At 37.9% G+C, this 18,620-nt stretch overlaps 1 protein-coding gene across 4 annotated transcripts in view; it reads right to left on the reverse strand.

The window, feature by feature from the left end:
* Positions 1–18,620, reverse strand: part of TBCEL (tubulin folding cofactor E like) — a 66,914-nt gene that overhangs the window by 27,935 nt on the left and 20,359 nt on the right. For 3 of the 4 annotated variants that reach the window (XM_005897104.3, XM_070384067.1, XM_070384069.1), the window contains 6 exons: positions 18,089–18,238; positions 16,283–16,422; positions 10,206–10,387; positions 8,651–8,907; positions 5,263–5,389; positions 3,671–3,787 (listed from right to left, as the gene is read on the reverse strand). In XM_005897104.3, coding sequence (XP_005897166.1) covers positions 3,671–3,787; positions 5,263–5,389; positions 8,651–8,907; positions 10,206–10,387; positions 16,283–16,422; positions 18,089–18,221 — 956 coding nt within the window. In that variant the 5' untranslated portion in view covers positions 18,222–18,238. The remainder of the gene's footprint in view (positions 1–3,670; positions 3,788–5,262; positions 5,390–8,650; positions 8,908–10,205; positions 10,388–16,282; positions 16,423–18,088; positions 18,239–18,620) is intronic. The other variant, XM_070384070.1, reaches the window with a different exon arrangement.

The following is an 18,620-nucleotide window of genomic DNA, read 5'->3' on the forward strand; positions in this document are numbered from 1 at the left end:
ATCTACAGAAATCTTGGCTGTGCCTGCCTTCCCCTCAACCCTGCCCAAGCCTAATTCTCTAATCTTATCAATTCTGAGCCCTACACAGTATTCATTATTCTTTTACTAAATTCCTGTTCTACTTAAGTTGGTCAGAGTTGATTTCTGTTCTGTGCCCTATGGGCCTACTACCAGGGAGTAGATTCCCCAGCAATAATACCTCAGGTGATTAAAGGTGATTTGGGATTGGTTTCTGGCCTAGTAGAGGCCAGTGAATATCACAATTTTCATGGGAGGGATTTTGCAAGTCCTTGCCATGGAGTGGTGAAATAACTAATTATCACTTGAGCTCACATGAAATGCTCTAGGAGACCGACAGAGTGCTGCCAAGAAAAAAACACATGACGGGAATGAACAATTCAAGACTATGAGCACCCGCTATTCTAAGGGTACAAAATGGAGAATATTACATAAAGAGAATGTTAATGTCAAGTTCCTATAAAGGATCTTTGCTTTCTTACAACAGAGCTGAAGTAGCCATAAAAACAAATATACAAGATTTTATGCTCTGGGTTGCTGAATTATAGGTCATTTTGCATCCATATTGGAACTACGCTATGAAAGTTGAAGCACTGATGGGAGAGACACAGAGCATATATTGGAGTGGAAGTATATATAAGGAAGGAGTCTGAGGACTTGGGAATATCCTGAATCCCTAAATCCTCACTGGGTCCAACAAGACTGTTCCTCTGTGGCTTGAAAAGGCAGTAAAATCCCCTTGCCTGAGGGAATTACCTTGCAAGTGTAAACTAATTCCCCATTTGCCTCCTCCCTCCACAGACATACTCTACCGTACCACCATCAATCACAGCATTGTCTGTGGGATCATTTACAAAACCATCAAAACATTTACAAGTCTGTAGTCATTTATATGGACAAACATATGGGAAATGAATATAGGGAATATAAAAAATAAGTTGTGTTAACCAAGGCGAAAAAAAGCAATTCTAGATCTGGCTGATTTTGTGTAGGTATATTACCAAAGGTTCTGAATTTTAAAAAACCTAGCGGCTAGCTTCAATGGTTTAGAATCATTTAGAGTGGTTCTAAGCTGGCTGACTGAAAATTGGACTCAATGGTGGTGGTCTATGCTAAAACAAGTTGAAATGTCACAAATTCTTTGAGCTAATGTGGAAGGAGGAATTCAGAAACTTCAAGACACAGGGATGAAGGAAATTACTGTCACCCTGTATCACTTCACCCATTCTCCAGCCATGGACCCTACAAAGACCGAGAGATACTGTCTTCCCCAAGGCCTTGCAAAATACATTCATGAGCAGAGCACACACATCCTTGGAAAACATTTCATAGGCCAGGGATGCTGGTGGGAGACACTGAAATCTGGTTGCCCATTTCAATATTTCAACATCAGGAAGGAAGGAAGAGACCAGGCGGTAGCATCAAGCTACTACTAGTAACTGTAACTAATTACTACTAGTGAGAAAAGAGGCATAATTATAAAAAAGGCAACAAGGCCAGAGTGGTAACTAAAATAGCTTGACTGCATAAATCTTTGGTAGTAGGTAATTGATCACAGTCTATGTAGGATTGGAATAGGTTATCTCATTACAAGGAAAAAGAAATGTGTTTTCATTTGTATAAGAAATTTATTAGGGTAGGTAAGAAAAGAAATATTTAATACATAACTTCAAAGAAAAGGTATATATCTAGATGTTAATCAAAGTAATCTCTGTGTCAGACTATAGTAAATGTTCTTTCCGCTGAATTGCTCCTACATGGGAAGAAGTCCCAAGATTAGGGGAAGCAAGATTATCACTGCTCACTGCAGAAGCCAAAAAGGAACAGATAAGCCCGCTCCTTATCTCTGGGGAGACAGAGTGTGGGTACACGCCTTAAACCAGCCAATCAGCCGGTCAGATGCAAGGTCTGAACTGAGGGAATGAAGCAAAGGTCAGTAACAAATGATTTTCAGTGCTAATGGGGAAATCAAAAGTGCATGACACTGCTGCAGGTGTTCAGTGGTAAAGTCCAGCGCAGTGTGCCAACAGAAATCTATAAAGAGGACTGTAAGAGGAAAGCTTGGCTATCCTTGCTTTCCTTCCTGTCTAAACCGGGTTCTCTAGACCATCTAGCAATTCTTTTAGTTTCTCAATATCCTTCCAATAAAGTCCTCCCCTTGATAAAGATGATTTCTATGACATGCATTCAAGATACTGATTACTACAGAGGCATAAAAGCACTTTAGGAAAATTACGCCATCAGGGACAGAAACAATTTACTGCCATATATATACTACTTCCTGTAGCAGACTGGAAGTTTAGTAACCTGTCATGACAGACTTACGCTTAAAGCCAGAATATTTACTTCTTCTAATAATACATTAGATTGAATCAAATGAAACTATAGATATCAGACTATAGTTTTATTAACCTAAAATGTTTTTTTACATGGTTTAACTTAATATTTCTGGGTTGTGCTAAAGGCATAGCTGTATTTCTTCCTAACTAGCTGTTCTTAGCTAATTTTAAAAGTTTACCTTCAAAGTCCTTACTTAATTGTCTAACATTTTAAACATTTAAGCATTAAAATTCTACTGCTAATAGCACAAATCTCTTTCACAGCCCTGGTTCAGCCTTACAGTATGGAAACTCTCTTAAAGTCTGTAAATAACAGAGAACTCTGGGGAAAAAAATGTTCAGTAGGAATGAATTAGGACTTCCTTGTAACTCAAATGGTAAAGAATCTGCCTGCAATGCAGGAGACCTGGGTTCGATCTCTGGGTCGAGATGATTCTCTGGAGAAGGGAATGGCAACCTACTCCAGATTTCTTGCCTGAAGAATCCCATGAACAGAGAAGCCTGGCAAGCTACAGTCCAGGCCGTCACAGAGAGTTGGACACGACTGAGTGTTATGTGCCAGATGCCAGGAATGAATTAGAATCACTGAAATTTGTAAACAGAATGTGGTTTGACTCACGTTCAACCTTAAGTTGCATCTTGTCTGAAACGCCTCCTGTTGAATGCTATTCTTAAACTCTAAGAAAAGAATAACTTTTGGGGTAACTGATTCTAGTTTCCAATACCCAGAAATCTGTTTAGGGAGTTTTTTCCCCTTTATGTTTACCTATATAATATCTGCTACATTTTCTTTACATTTATAGAATATTAGTTTCTCACCGAACAACTTCATATTAACCCTTCATATGCAGGCCTCAGCATTTCTCTTCCGACTCAACATCCTCATTTCTTTAATATTTCCTATTTAAGGAGTCTATTTTCTAGTCCCTTTCTCATAATCACTAAACCTCATGTACATTTGCCAAGCCTTCCAAACTGCAGAACATAGTAGAGCTTAAAAGCAGATGCAATGTGAAAAAAAAGACCAGTTTTGGGGGTGGGTGAAAATGTGCTCCTGGAAGAAAGGAACAAAAAGGAATCGATGATATGGAAGATGGAGTGGGAACTACTGGAAGCAGTCAAATACTTACCCAAACATTCTTAATACAAGTGCAAGGCTAGAAAAAATCCACTATGGAGAATAACATAAAACAGGTTTGCTTTTTATTCTAAGAGGGTCCAATAACAAGTCAGTAGATTTTGCTTTAAAGCAATAGTTCTTAAGTTGCCTCAATACTTGCTAAAGTGTTGCTAAGCTGATGAGGGGTTTTTACCTGAATGGCACTTCTTCCTGTGGGACATCCACATAGTAACGGATAAAAAATCTCTCGGAGTCTTCTCGCTCACCATCAGTAACAACACTGCCATTAAGTTTGGAGACGGACGGCAATCTATAAATGAAAAGCAAAAGATACAATAGAATGATTGGCTTGAGGCCCAGTCTTATTCTCTTGAAAGGATGCATTTGATGCGGCTCCGCTTGTGCACAGCTACTTACATGAACTAACGTGATAGAAAACAAACAGACCAAAAATTTCTCTAAAGTTGCGTTTTTGGAAGTAACACTGACCTTTTATAACCATACCTCACCTTTCAAAATAAGATTCTATACAGTACTGTCCAAACTTAAATATGATGCAACCCACACATGTAATTTAAATTCTCTAGTATCCACATTTTAAAAAGTAAAAAGTAAACAAATGAGCTTAATTTTAATACTACATTATATTTAATCTAATTTAATACTACATATTAGGCTATATTTCAACCTATAATCAACACTAAGTAACTAAGGTACTTCACGTTCTTTTTGTTCATATAAAGTGTTTGAAATCTAGTATGTGTTTTTTCATTTATAGTACATTTCAATTCAGACTAGCCATAATTTCAAGTGTTCCAAAGTCACACATGGCTTGATGGGGCCATACTGAACAGCACAGGTCTACAGAGCAGTCAGTACAATTTGCTCACATAGTTCAGGAATTCATTTATTGTATTTACAAAAGAATTGTGTAAAGAAAACAAAGCATAAGGTATGCAAGACTTACTCTTCTTAGAAGAAAAATAGGCTGAAATTTATTTCCTCGGTAGGATACTAACGTGTACGTCAACAACTGGAAAGCAGTAAAGACCTGCTAGACATGAGCTGGTCAGAAAGACCAAAGCAGTTTACAGAATCACTCTTCTTTAGGGACTCTTCAAGATTACTGTTCCCCTATTAAACTACTATGTATACACACGAGAGAACAGAGCAAAGCTCCACAGCCCTTTACATCTTAGCCAAACCTCAATGCTGTTAAAGACACATACATACAAAAATAAACCCTCACGGGACATTTCAGGAGTCTGAGGGAGGCAGAGGCTGAGACATGAAAGGCAGGACAGCTGGAGGAAGAAGGTAACAAGGTGGTGGTCAAGTTTAGGTCAATCTAAATGGAAGAAAAAACCACAGATACTGCTCTCTTGAGTTTTACACTAATGAAACAGCCCAATTTCCAGGGATTTACACTGTAAATGACTTCTATGTTAACAGAGAAAACAAGGAATCAATTCCCAAATGTACTTACTTTTTCCTCATGACCCAAAACAAGATTTCAAATATTGTAAATATCAAAAAGTATAAAACTGGAATAGACTTGTGAGGAAATTTTCAGTGGTCTTGGCAGATGAATTATATTTCACATTTTTCGTATCATATTACGTTCCTTTTCTTCTAGAATTTGGAGGTGCAGAAGCTTTAAGCACAGTCTGTTCTAGAGATGGATAAACACACAGTGTACTTCCTCCCACCTTCCAATAGTGCATATTCCCTTAATGAAACAACAAAGCACTGAGGAAAGAAAGCAAAATAATCAGGACAACAGACCTGGCTATTACCAACTTCCTTCGCTCCTCAGTAGTGTATGGCTGCAGAAGAGGAATTCCTAACAACCTCACTTCTTCAAGTTTAGGGAATGAGTTTAGTTTGTCAATGTCTTCCCAGGACTGCAAACCTAATTTGAGAAATATATTGTTTAAGTAAATCCAGAAAAGCATACAAATGAGAAGATAAACATCACTAAACAAATTATTTCCATTAATAAGTTCTGAAATGCTAAAATGATCACAAAAGCTAGTTCTAGATCCTGAAATTTTTTTTTATTCAAGGAAAGACTAGAAAGCATCAATTCTTCAGTGCTCAGCCTTCTTCACAGTCCAACTCTCACATCCACACACGACCACAGGAAAAACCATAGCCTTGACTAGATGAACCTTTGTTGGCAAAGTAATGTCTCTGCTTTTTATATGCTATCTAGGTTGGTCATAACTTTCCTTCCAAGGAGTAAGCGTCTTTTAATTTCATGGCTGCAGTCACCATCTGCCGTGATTTTGGAGCCCAGAAAAATAAAGTCTGACACTGTTTCCAATAAAACACCATAAAACTCCCCTGCAGCCTCTCCTTTCTCTGTGACCCCAGTGTTCAAGGATCCCCTTTACTCTCCAACATTCACTCATCTACTGATTCTCTACCCAAAAGGCTGGTAAAGGCGACCACCAGTGGTTTAATAAGCAGTATGGATGTCATGATTACAAAATTTTAAAAGTGATGTGATCAACTCTTTCATCAAATACAGACTCACAGAATCTAAGAGTGGATACTGCTAGACTAAATTTTTACTTAACAAGTACTAAAATGGGCAAGGTCCACAGAACCAGAAACTAAACATTATCTTTTGACTATCTCCATCTTGGGGATAGGGAAAACACATTCAAAATTTAAAACAAACAAATTGAGATACAAAAAACTTGAACCCCTTGGGCAGGAAAATAGGCAACAAATTAAGACTGGTCAGTCTTAAAAGGAAACTCTTCCTATGGCTGTGAACAAATGTAGCATCCAAGTCTTTACTTGGCACTGGCAGGAAAAATACTCCTGCTCAGTTTTACAACACGTTAATTAAATCCATTGCAGAGAACAACGTAGTCCCTTTCTTCCCTTCCTATTTCTATCAGCCTTCAGCAAGGTAAAGGCAGAGGAGCAATAAACTGGTGCATAACCAACCCAGGTCACTGCTGTCCTCTTCAGAACAGCATTCTATCTAGGAGGAAGAATGGAGTTAGCTCAAGCAGTGTCAGTTGTGAAATAAACAGTTTCCTTATGCAAATCACTTGTTTTTTAAAAAATTTTAATTGGAGGACAATTGCTTTATAATCACTTGTTTTTTTTTTTTTACTTTTTTTTTTTAATTTTATTTTTAAACTTTACATAATCACTTGTTTTTAAGACTTAATTCCCACCCTTAAAATCTCCATGGTGAAATAAACTGTGTGGTTTTTCAGTTACAGGTCAGAATTATTTTTCCTTATATAGTTGGTTTCTTAAAAAAAAAAAAAAAAGGCAGAAAGACAATGCCAAGAGAATGGGAAGAAAATCCACAGACTAGGAGAATATATTTGCTAAAGGCACATGGATAAAGGATTGTTATGCAAAATATACAAAGAACTCCTAAAACTCAACAATAGGAAAAGTAACAATCTGATTAAAAAATGGGCAGAAAACCTGAACAGACATCTCAGCAAAGAAATACAGACAGCAAGTAAGCATACGAGATGTTCTATACCATATGCCATCAGGAAAATGCAAATTAAAACAATGAGATACCACTATAAACCTGCTAGAATGGCCAGAAGCCAAAACACTCACAGAACCAAATGTTGACAAAAGATGTGGAGCAACAAGAACTCTCATTCATTACTGGTGCAATGCAAATGGTATAGCCACTTTAGAAGAGAGTTTAGTAACTTCTTACAAAACTACACATACTCTTACTATATGATCTAGCGACTGTGCTGTTATTCACCCAAATTAATTGAAAACATGTCCACACAAAAACCTACACATGGAGGTTTGCAGCTTTATTAATTAAGCCAAAATGTGGAAGAAACCAAGATATTCTTCAGTCTGTGAGCAGATAAATAAACTGTGGTACATCCAGATAATGGAGTATTATTTACCACTAAAAATGAAATGAGCTATCATGAAAAGACATGAGGGAATTTAAACTAAGAGAAAGAAGTGAATTACTCAGTTAAAGAAGCCAATCTGAAAAGGCTACACACTGTATGATTCCAACCATGTGACATTCTGGAAGAGGCAAAAGTATGGAGGCAGCAAAAACATCAGTGGTTGCCAGGGATTAGGGAGGCAGAAGGGATGAACAGGCAGAGAACAGAGGCTAGTTAGGGCAGTAAACTAAGGTGTGCAATACTACAATGGTAGATGTGTGTCACTATACATTTGTCCAAACCCACACAATGAACAACACCAAGAGTGCAAACTCTGGACTTTGGATGATGTCAATGTAGGTAAACTGAATGTTATCACTTTGGTGCTGGGAGGTTGATAGAAGGGGAGGTTTTGCATGAGTAGGGGCAGGGAGTATATGGGAACTCTATGTACTCTCTGCTCAGTTTTGCTGTGAATATTAAGATTCCAAATAATAAAATTTACTCATTTTTAAAATTAGGCTAAAATATTCATTCCTGTTATATGCAGAATCAAATAGCAACAAATTGATAATCAATTATATGTAAATACTAGAAAAGATAAGTGAGAATTTGAAAGGACTGGGAATTCCTTAACCTAAATCCAGACAAAACCATCTTGTTTGTAACTTTTTGTACTTTTTTACCCTTCTTTTTCGGAGAAGGCGATGGCACCCCACTCCAGTACTCTTGCCTGGAAAATCCCACGGACGTAAGAGCCTGGTGGGCTGCAGTCCATGGGGTCGCTAGAGTTGGACACAACTGAGCGACTTCACTTTCACTTTCATGCATTGGAGAAGGAAATGGCAACCCACTCCAGTGTTCTTGCCTGGAGAATCCCAGGGACGGGGAGCCTGGTGGGCTGCCGTCTATGGGGTCGCACAGAGTCGGACACGACTGAAGCGACTTAGCAGCAGCAGCAGCAGCAGCCTTCTTTTTACTACCCAATTCATCAATTTCACTTCTTTCATAGCATGGCCCCTTTAATATATAAAATATTAATAACTAATATAATACTCTGCCAAGTGAATATTTGATAAATATTGATATTTACCAGAGCATTTATAAAAATGAATGCCTTAAACTTATCAATAGGCATCTACATGTCACTCTGTAAAATCATCCTGTAAGAAGGCAGAGCTATGATGGAAAGAAATACACTTTCACTGTATTTCATGCATAAATGCAGATCAGTTTGCATGTAGAATAAGAACAAGCATGTCCCTCACCTGACTTGTGGAGGCTGATGGATCGCAGATTAGGAAACAACCTGGCCAATGAATCATCAGGCTCCTCGATAGCGTTCAAATGGTTGTTGGCCAGGACAAGGGTATCCAGTGAGGGAAACATAACTCCTAACTTGCGTATTTCAGTCCAGTCTTGGAGGTTATTGTCTGTTATATGTAGTAGCTTAAGAGAATGACAGCAAATAGAAGGACAAGACACTGTTTCATAGTCATTAAGGCACAGGAAGAGTTCTTCCAAACTGCAGAGAAAAAAGGAAATATTTCATTGTTTAAAGCAGTTAAGTTTCTACTTTGCACCTATTTTTAGTCACTCAGTAAATAAGCTTCTACTACGTATGAGACTCTGCTACGTATAGCAGAACAAATAGAAAGATGTCTTTCTGAAGTTTAAAATACAGTTGGGAAGACGACTAAAGTACATAAAAGAGCAGAGAATGATACAACCCAGTACTAAAGTAATTGTATGCTTAAATAAATAAATGCTCAATGAAGCAGCACTGTAAGTGCAATGCCACTTCATATAGGAATGGAATTGAAATTGTAGTTGGAACAGCCAGGAAAGGATGCATGGCCTTGAAGAAGGGGCAGAGTTGGGTAAATTGAGAGGAGATAAAAGAAAATTCTAGAAACAACATGAACAGTGTTTAGAAATAGAAATAATAGTTATCATTTATTGAATTCCTACCCTGTGTCAGGTCCTGTGCAGGTGCTTTATATACCACACTTCCACTTCTGAAATTTTAATTATGCCCACTTTATAGACAAGAGATTAATAAGCTTATCAAAGGTCATATGTTTAGGAAGTGGAACTGTGATTTAAAGCTCATTCCATGCTATGCTAAATGTTGCATGCAGTGAGAAAATCAATCTCATTAGAGGGAGAGTGAGAAACTAAGATGGAATAAGTGAGTTGAGACCAGACTCTGAAAGGCTTTAATAATTTCCGTATTTAGACAATCAAGGAGACTACAGCTTCATATATTTCTTTAAACTATTTCCTTTGAATATTTATGTGCATATACAAAGATAGATATAAACAAAACATAACAAAACATTTCTAAACTGACAAACAGAAGTATAATTTCCTGCTTACATTATTGAAAAGAATATGAGGTCCATTTTCCCATCATGCCAGCTAGGCACTTACTTAATCATCTGAGCATTAATATATTTTAGAGACACTATGATTCTTTCCTCCCAAAGAAAAGGGCTAAGGCAAAATTCTGGAATCAGGTAATCAGAAGATTAAAATGGAGAAAGGCTGAGTTGATCTTAAAATGATAAGTGCTTCTCAGGGATATTTTCTAGCCAAAGGATGATATATCCTATGTCTTGGTGCTACTCCACACTTACAAGTATTCCAGGGAAAATGCTACTAGATTACCCTCACACCCTCATTTAATTACTTCATTTTTCTAACCTCATTCTCCATTCAATCTGCAGTTCTAGTATTTCTGAGGTGGGAGGCCAGCAGTAATTCTAGGTACTAACACAGACGGCAACATAGCTCCCTCTCCATCATGCCGTTTGGGCTTACTCTGGTAACTCCTGCAGTATCGTGTGGACTGTCTCCCAAGAAGCTTTGCTGTTGTTGAGGACAAGTTTTCGAACCCCAGAGAAGGACCCAGCACATGTTCTTTCTAAAACTGATAAATTCAGAGGGTTGGAACTCAGGTTTAGAAACTCCAACTGGGGAACATTTGACACAATTTTACTGACCTACGGAGAAAAAAAAGAAAAGCATATTAGGCAGTAATCAGAGATTTTAAACAGCAATCATAGTCAAGAAAACCTAAGTGAGTGGGTCTCCAGGCAAAATGCCACTTATACTATGAAGTCCTATTTAGAGATGGTATGCACAGAGAGGCATAAATAATTTCAACAAATCATGGCAAATGATTTAATTCCTTTCTATAGCGTCACTGAAAATTAATGGTATAAAAGAAAAATTTTCTATGTTGCCTCTGGCAAAGTTTTTGATTCTGCTCTGTATAATATTCTCTTTGATATCACTATATGATATTTTGGAGAAAAGATCATTTGGATGACATTTTCTAAAGAGCTGAGATTGGGTCATGTACAAGTAATTCTCTTTGAATATCTCTTCCTTCCATTCTCAGTACAATATTAAGGCTAATTAAAGGTTTATTGAAGACCACATGGTAACAATTCAGGTATTCAAAATTAATTACATAATCATTTAGAAAACACTTTCAGCTTGGTCCAAAGATGCACCAAACTTTAAAATATATTTACTTAAAAATAAAAAGCATCTGTGACTATATTACAAAAGAGAAAACATGATCATCAACAAAAGAGAAAACATGATCAAAACATGATCATGATCATCAAACATGATTTAGCGAGCAACTTGGTACACAAGAAAGAAAAAAAAAAAGGAAATGAGCTTCATTGATTACTGACCTTAACTATTCCCTATGCACTGTACTAGGTTTTTAGGGCTTCCTGGGTAGCTCAGGTGATAGAGAATCCACTGCAGTGCAGGAGATCCTGGGTTCGATTCCTGGGTTGGGAAGTTCCCCTGGAGAAGGGCTGGCTACCCACTCCAGTATTCTTGCCTGGAGAATCCCCATGGACAGAGGAGCCTGGCAGGCTACAGTCCATGGGGTTGCAAAGAGTCGGACACGACTGAGTGACTAAGCACAGCACACTAGGCTTCGGTTTAAAATGCAAGAGATTCATACCAGTTGGCATATATTCTCCTGTATGATCTCTTTTGTGATCAAACGGTACCAAGCATTTGGGTGATATATGCCTAAGATTTGGAGTTTAGTGAGTGGCCACAACACAGCTGAATAGTCCACACATGGACCGATCCTTTGCTGCATTCTACCACCTGGATACCAATGATACAAAGGCTTTTCACACAGAAGATGATGACTAGCTATGCTTTAAGGACCACAAAAAAAAAAAAAAGATGAAAAGGAACTGGCTCCAACTATAGCATGAAGGATAAGTTCTAATTTTAGTACTGCTGCTGCTACTGCTGCTAAGTCGCTTCAGTCGTGTCCGACTCTGCGACTCCATGGACTGCAGCCTACCAGGCTTCTCCGTCCATGGGATTCTCCAGGCAAGAACACTGGAGTGGGTTGCCATTTCCTTCGCCAATACATGAAAGTGGAAAGTGAAAGTGAAGTCGCTAGTCGTGTCTGACTCTTAGTGACCCCATGGACTGAAGCCTACCAGGCTCCTCCATCCATGGGATTTTCCGGGCAACAGTACTGGAGTGGGGTGCCATTGCCTTCTCCCAATTTTAGTACAACCCCAGTTAAATAAACAAAGCATACACCCTTTGCTAACCACCACCCTTCATATTTTATTTTTATAATAAAGAAAACTTCCCCAAAATGGATACTCTCAAGAGTTTTTGAAGCAATTTCTGAAAGAATTTCCAAGGCTAGCAGATACCTGATGTGATCCTCTTCATGGTTTGCATCTGCACTACTATCTAATGAGAATAAAGATTTAAAGTAATGACTCATCATACATCACCCACTGGCTATCTATTTTACATATGGTAATGTATACTTTTCAGTGCTATTCTCTCAAATCATCCCACTCTTTCCTTCTCCCACCGTGTCCAAAAGTCTGTTCTTTATGTCTGTGTCTCCTTTGCTCTGTGAAAACCAGGAGGGATGGGGTGGACGTGGGAGGAGGGCTCAGAAGGGAGGGGACACGTGTATGCCTATGGCCAATTCATGTTGTTATATGGCAAAGGCCATTACAGTACTGTAAAGTAATTATCCTCCAAATAATTAATTAAAAAATAATTACTCAGCCCTAGAATATCCTAAAAAATGTAACATTGGACTACAACTGAATAATCCAAATATTATTTGGAAAATAGTACATGTTAGAAATAAATATCTTCTTTAAAAGATTAAAATTTAAAAGGATTTTGGGTCACCTTAGATTAACAATATTCTGGAAAATATTATAGTCATTACACAGGTAGGTTTATTCATGGCAGAAAAATGTCTTAATAGTAAAGGCTAATATTCAATGAGTATCTCAGGCTTCTCTTTTTTAAATTCTAAAACTAGAAAACAAGACCCATCGATCTGAAATGAGTTCAGGATACTCATATGCAGAACATGGAGATGAACTCAGACCACCTCTTCGGTCTCCACAGCTCTATGACTTAACAGGGGACCCTCTACTTTTGAAAAGGAAGAAACTAAGGTTTTAAGAAAAATGGGAAAGGATTGTGAGATAACAATCTGTAATTTATACCTAAGCTATTCTCTACTTCACCCGAGTGGGGGCTTCCTCCCTCCTCTAAACTGCTTAGTTCAATTTCCTTTATAAAATGGTTTTGATAAGGAGAGGAGGATAAAAGAGATACTTTGGGAAAGGTCAGACAAAAATCTACTTAGCCAAATATTCAAATCAAAAGCTAAAAAATGCATCTCTTTTTTTTATACATACAGATGCCCAGTTTTAGAAGGGCTGGAGACAAATCTTTGCCTCTCCCCCAAGTATTACACTTCTCACTCCTATTTATATTAGCCTCTGAATAGATAGCAGCCAGTTGTTTAAAGTATAAAAGAAGCTACTTATAACATTAAGGACCATTCAAAAACACTGAAAGGACAAACTAGATTATTCTGTTCCATACTGCTATATCAAATACTGGCTGAAATAAACTTAGTTAATGGCCAGGGACAGATGATCTTTCTGGTAATCAAATACATGTGTTGCAATGGGTTGGAATGTAATATCTTAAAACTGTGACCTATGAGGCCTTCTGTAGCTTGGCAGAGAGTTTAATCAATTCTAAAAAAGGTCAATATTCTTCCACTGTCAGTATTTCTCCCCTATCTCTGTGTTCTGATATATATTCTAGAAGACTGGGATGAGCTACAGTTAAGGGGAAGGACAAAATATAAAGGAAAGATGAAAACAAAAATAAATTGGAAAATGGAAACCTGAAGGGTAGCAGCAAACATTCATTTGAAAACTGCCTGAAATCAGACTATAGAGCACTTACAGGAATATACAAACTGAGCACCAATACAGTGCAAATAAACGTGTGGCTGTGAGTGTCGTCTCAGCTGTGAGCTCAGTCCTGTCAACTCTTTGAGGCTCCATGGACTGTAGCCCACCAGGCTCCTCTCTCCGTGGAATTTTCCAGGCAAGAATACTGGAGTGGGGTGCGCTTTCCTACTCCAGGGATCTTCCCAACTCAGGGATCGAACCCACGTCTCCTGCGTCTCCTGCATTGGCAGGTGGATTCTTTATCACCAGCACCGCCTGGAAAGCCCAAACATGTGACCCTCTGGCTCTATCAGTCAATGTGGGTTGGAAAAATGTTCAGTGTAGATCTTTGTCTCAGCAGAGAAAAGGCTGAATTACCTAGTATAAATTTTGTGTTCTGATCCGTGTTGACACAAATCATCTTTCTGAGGTAGCAGTTATATCTCTAGTAAACTGTTCCCACTAGTTAGCAAAAGCTTATGTATGTGGTCAAAGCACAAAGTACAACACCTCTGTGAAATTTTTACTGCCAAAGGAATAAATTTAGGGGAATCAGCTTGTGAACATAGGAGCTAAAATGATTCAGGGTAAGAGTTGGTCTGACTTGTCATCCACGCAGGTCAAAAGTCTCACCAGAGATTCAGCAGGAGGACTGCTGTGGGAATCCTGGAGAAGGAGGATTAACAAGGTAGTTCTTTTTGCATCTGTACAATGTGGACAGAGCATGCATGTCAATTAAGCATCTCAAAGGACCCAGAAGGCACACACTGTAACTTGTTGAACAGTGACTGTAAGAGTTGTTTGTATAAGTGAACCAATCAATAAATACATGGATAAGTAGAGACTGTTTCTTGGAAACAGCCAGGTAAATCTGTATATATTAACACATGATTTAGAAATCAAGTGGCGTACATCTCAACGAATTTTGGCAAACATCTTAATGAAAGTAGGAAATATAATGGGGAGCACAGATAACAGATTAAATAAGACTATGAAATGGATGAATATAAGAAAAGCTAAAGAAAAGTAAGTTATAGATAGATTTTTCTTTAACAAGAAAGCGGTCTTAGAATTTGTGTCACATTTAATATCTACCAGGTGTCTTGATAATTTTATCAGTAGCCTTGTCTTACAGATGATAAAGGAATAAGTGAATTTCTTAAGATTACAGGAAAAGTTAGAGCAACTGGGCCTGATCAAACCTCAAGATACAATCATTTATTCTTTAATGAACTCAGCAAACATATGAATGCCTAGAATGCTGCTGTTTGCTGTTTAGTCACTAAGTCATGTGCTATACTTTGTGACCCCATGAACTGTAGCCTGCCAGGCTCGTCTTGTCCGTGGGATTTACCAGGCAAGAATACTGGAGTGTGTTGCTATTTTCTTTTCCAGCCTAGACTGCTACTGCTGATGATAAAAAAGAAAGCCCTGAAAAAGCTCATGGTCCAGCAGAAAACTGCCAAGTAAGCCAGTGACTGCACTACACTGTGATGAATTCTGTCACAGCAGCGTGATATAGGTGTTTGGATGATCTAATTCTGCCTGAGTGAGAGTCAGGGCAAGTTTCAGAGAGGAACAACAACTTGGGCCAAATCTTGAAAGATACACAGAAAGCAGCTGGGTAGACAGAGGAGAAAGAGAACAGTAGATTCAGAATGAATAAAAGCAGGGAAGTTTTCCTTGTCAGGATTTATCATGAACTGCAGAAAAGCACATGGCTAAAGATGGAGAAAAGACTCTGGAAATAGCAAGGGGTCACATGATGGAGGGTCACACTTAGAGAGTTCAAACCATTGTTTGTAGGCAGTGAAAATCAGTGAAGGGACTTGAAGCTTCATAACCACGTTTCATTATTTAAAGGAGTCTGGTACCACTGCAGAAGGTAGCTTAGAGGAAGCAGAGTAAAACCTGAGGCAGAAAACCCATTAAGATACTTTTCCAGTAGTCCAAACAAGAAATAAGAACCTAAATTAAGGTAAAAAATCAAGCAGGAAGAACTATTTTTCTCTTAAAGATACCTTATATCAGGTCATGTTATAATCAGGTAGTAATGTTATATATAATAACAAGAGAGAATGTCATAATACTATTATTTGTGCAACTCAGAGTTACTCTGAGGTCAAAGGCATCAGTTACGTCAAATCACCAATAAGACTCAATAAAACAAGGAAAAGTTCTAAAATATTTAGAATAAATTTCAGTATCAAGAAAAAATATTTTTATAACCTTAGTTTTGAGCTCCAGCAATTTTTAATGTCAATTTATGGTAATAAATAGTGAAGTAGTAGCAGAGAATGAACACAGGATATGTAAACTCGTGAAACAATAGGTAATTAATGCACTGTTAGCAGCCTAAACCTCTGTGGTCTTATTAACCTCTTGATGCCTAGAATAAAGTTTCTCAGTGTTTTTCACATTAATGAAAAACAAGCAATAACAAAGTTAACTGAAAAATCACTATAGAAACAGTTGAAGCAATCAGTTATTTCTCTTGAGACATACAGAGAAGAATCCCAAGTGAGAAGCAGAATTCAGCAGCATACATAGCAACACAGAATAATATAGTGAGTCATTGCTGCCCTTCACCAAAACTCAGCAATATAAAAGCTTTACCTCATGCCAGTCTTCAAGTTTATTGTCAGAAAGATCTAGTTCTGACACGTGAGCACAGAAGGCAGCAATTTCTTTTTCATCTCCTGCACAGGTTATTCCACAGCTGTTCAACACCAATACACTTGGGAGGTTGAGGCGATCTGAATCACAAGGGAAATGAAACATGTTCTACGTCAGCCTAATTCTTGTCTACATACACTGAACCGTCAGGAATCAAAATCAAATTATGTGAAATTACACAAGGCCCTGAGAATACAGGATGTGATGGAATCCAAGGGTATTGAATTTCAAGGGGGAGATAGCCAAATATGACCCAGGAGGAGATTAGAAGTACTAGTCTGAGGAGTCCTGGAGGCTTTACCTCCTGGCAGGACTGTTTAGCTCAACTACCAACAACAGAACCATCACCCACACTGTCACCTTATCATCTGACGTTAGATCCCTGTGATTCACGGCAGGGCTGCCACTGTCTTCTCATGGCCTCAATTCTTTCTCTTTAAAATTTAGTTCAAAAGTATCATTCTGGTTAGCTCTTTTCTCAGACAGTCTGATTTGTATTTTCACCTCTTGTTGCCTTTGAAAATTATCTCAGACCATTAGGTAGTGTATCGGCTAAATCAATTCTGTTCTTCAAGTTCATATCAACTCAAGGAATCTTCCTCACTTACATGAATCCATTTAAAAATCTACATCTTTCTCCCATACTTGTCCATCAGTCAACCCCCTTTCATATCCACATAGAATTTGTCCCTTAGAAAAATGAGACTTTCAAAAATATATAATTATGAGGGAATATATTTCAGAGTCTTAAACCATTCAATGAATTCAGTCAAACTACTGCTTGTTCAAAAATAAGCCAATAAAATCACTCTTCCTATCTCTAATAAAAAGGACCAATATGATAATTCAGCCACTTTTTTCCTATTTGATATAAAACAAAGACTAACAAAAGTATATTTTATAAATGGAGGCCTCAAATAATATGATTTTTCAACTTAGTGCTTTTCACAAAATCAATTTTCTCAGGCTGGAAGTAGATCCTAAAAAAATGATCAAGTAAGAAATCCACTTCTTTCTGCTGTTCCAGTTTATATGGAGTGGTAAGATAGTGGTATTGAGAAATAACAAACATTTAGTAACCTTCGGACATAGGAACTTTAAAACACTGTTTAATATTAACCTCCCATAATGACAAAGAACTATTTCCAAGAACAATTAATTACAACATTAAGTTAAAATGCAAACCGAAAACACACATTATATGTTTCCAGTTGTAGATGACTGCTCACATAAGCCCCCTCCTAGAATGTCTTTATCCCCTCTCTAACCAAATTTTACTTTCTTGAAGGATTAGTTCAAATCTCACAATTTTGAACTCTTTCCTGTTCGTATTAACTCACTCCCTAAATTTCTTTCCCAATCAGTGTGCCATTCATTTGATTCAATATAAACTACCTTGTGTTATTATACATTTTTATAAATGTGAGTATCTTGTAATCCAATAGGCTATGAGGTCATTGAGGGCACAGGCCAGGCTTGTACTATCTTCTACCTTCCAAGTTCTTTGAAATACTCTCATTCAAATATTGCTCTTGCCCTGTGAGTGCAACTAAAATGCCTTTTGGCCAATCTGGAGGAAGATAAATCCTTTCAGGTTTTCCAAGAAACTAAAATCATAGAAAGGGAGAAAGGCTATTCAATTCATAATTCAAAATAAAGGGAATCATTTGCAAATAAGGCAATAGTCTGGTTTAATGTCCTAAGTAAGTTCCAGTAAATAAATGTTTTATGTCCCATCTTTCTTACCTTTCATAGGAGAGCCCTGAGGTGTGGCTGGGACATGGACTCCCATCCCAGGACCACGGCGATAAGGAAAGTTTTCAGGACTGTATTTTTCACATAATACTTGCATAAAACTCCTCCCGCTAGGTTGATCCATCTTCCTTTCCTAAAATTCTATAAGAAACCAGAAATCATCAAAATTTGTCTATTTATTCACACAGGAAATATTTATTGATAATCAATTATTTACAAGGTACTAAGCAAGGCATTGCCAACACAGAAGAGATGGTCACTGACCCCAGGAACTTATACTGTGGTGAGATCTCATGATTTAGGGAAGCTACATAGGCAGACAAATGGCAGCAATATAGTTCAGCATATGGTAACTGCAATACAGATGAAAAGAGCTACAAGATTTAGAAGAGAAGGCCATCAGCCAAGTGTAACAGGAAGACTCTGGCTGGTGCACGGGTTCACGCGATAGGAGGAAAGGGGGCCAATAGGAAGGCGCAGATTAAACATCAGACTGAAGAATGGGACGAATACTTTGACCCTG

The sequence above is a fragment of the Bos mutus genome, chromosome 15 (genome assembly GCF_027580195.1).
Source record: "Bos mutus isolate GX-2022 chromosome 15, NWIPB_WYAK_1.1, whole genome shotgun sequence".
Taxonomy (NCBI): domain Eukaryota; kingdom Metazoa; phylum Chordata; class Mammalia; order Artiodactyla; family Bovidae; genus Bos; species Bos mutus.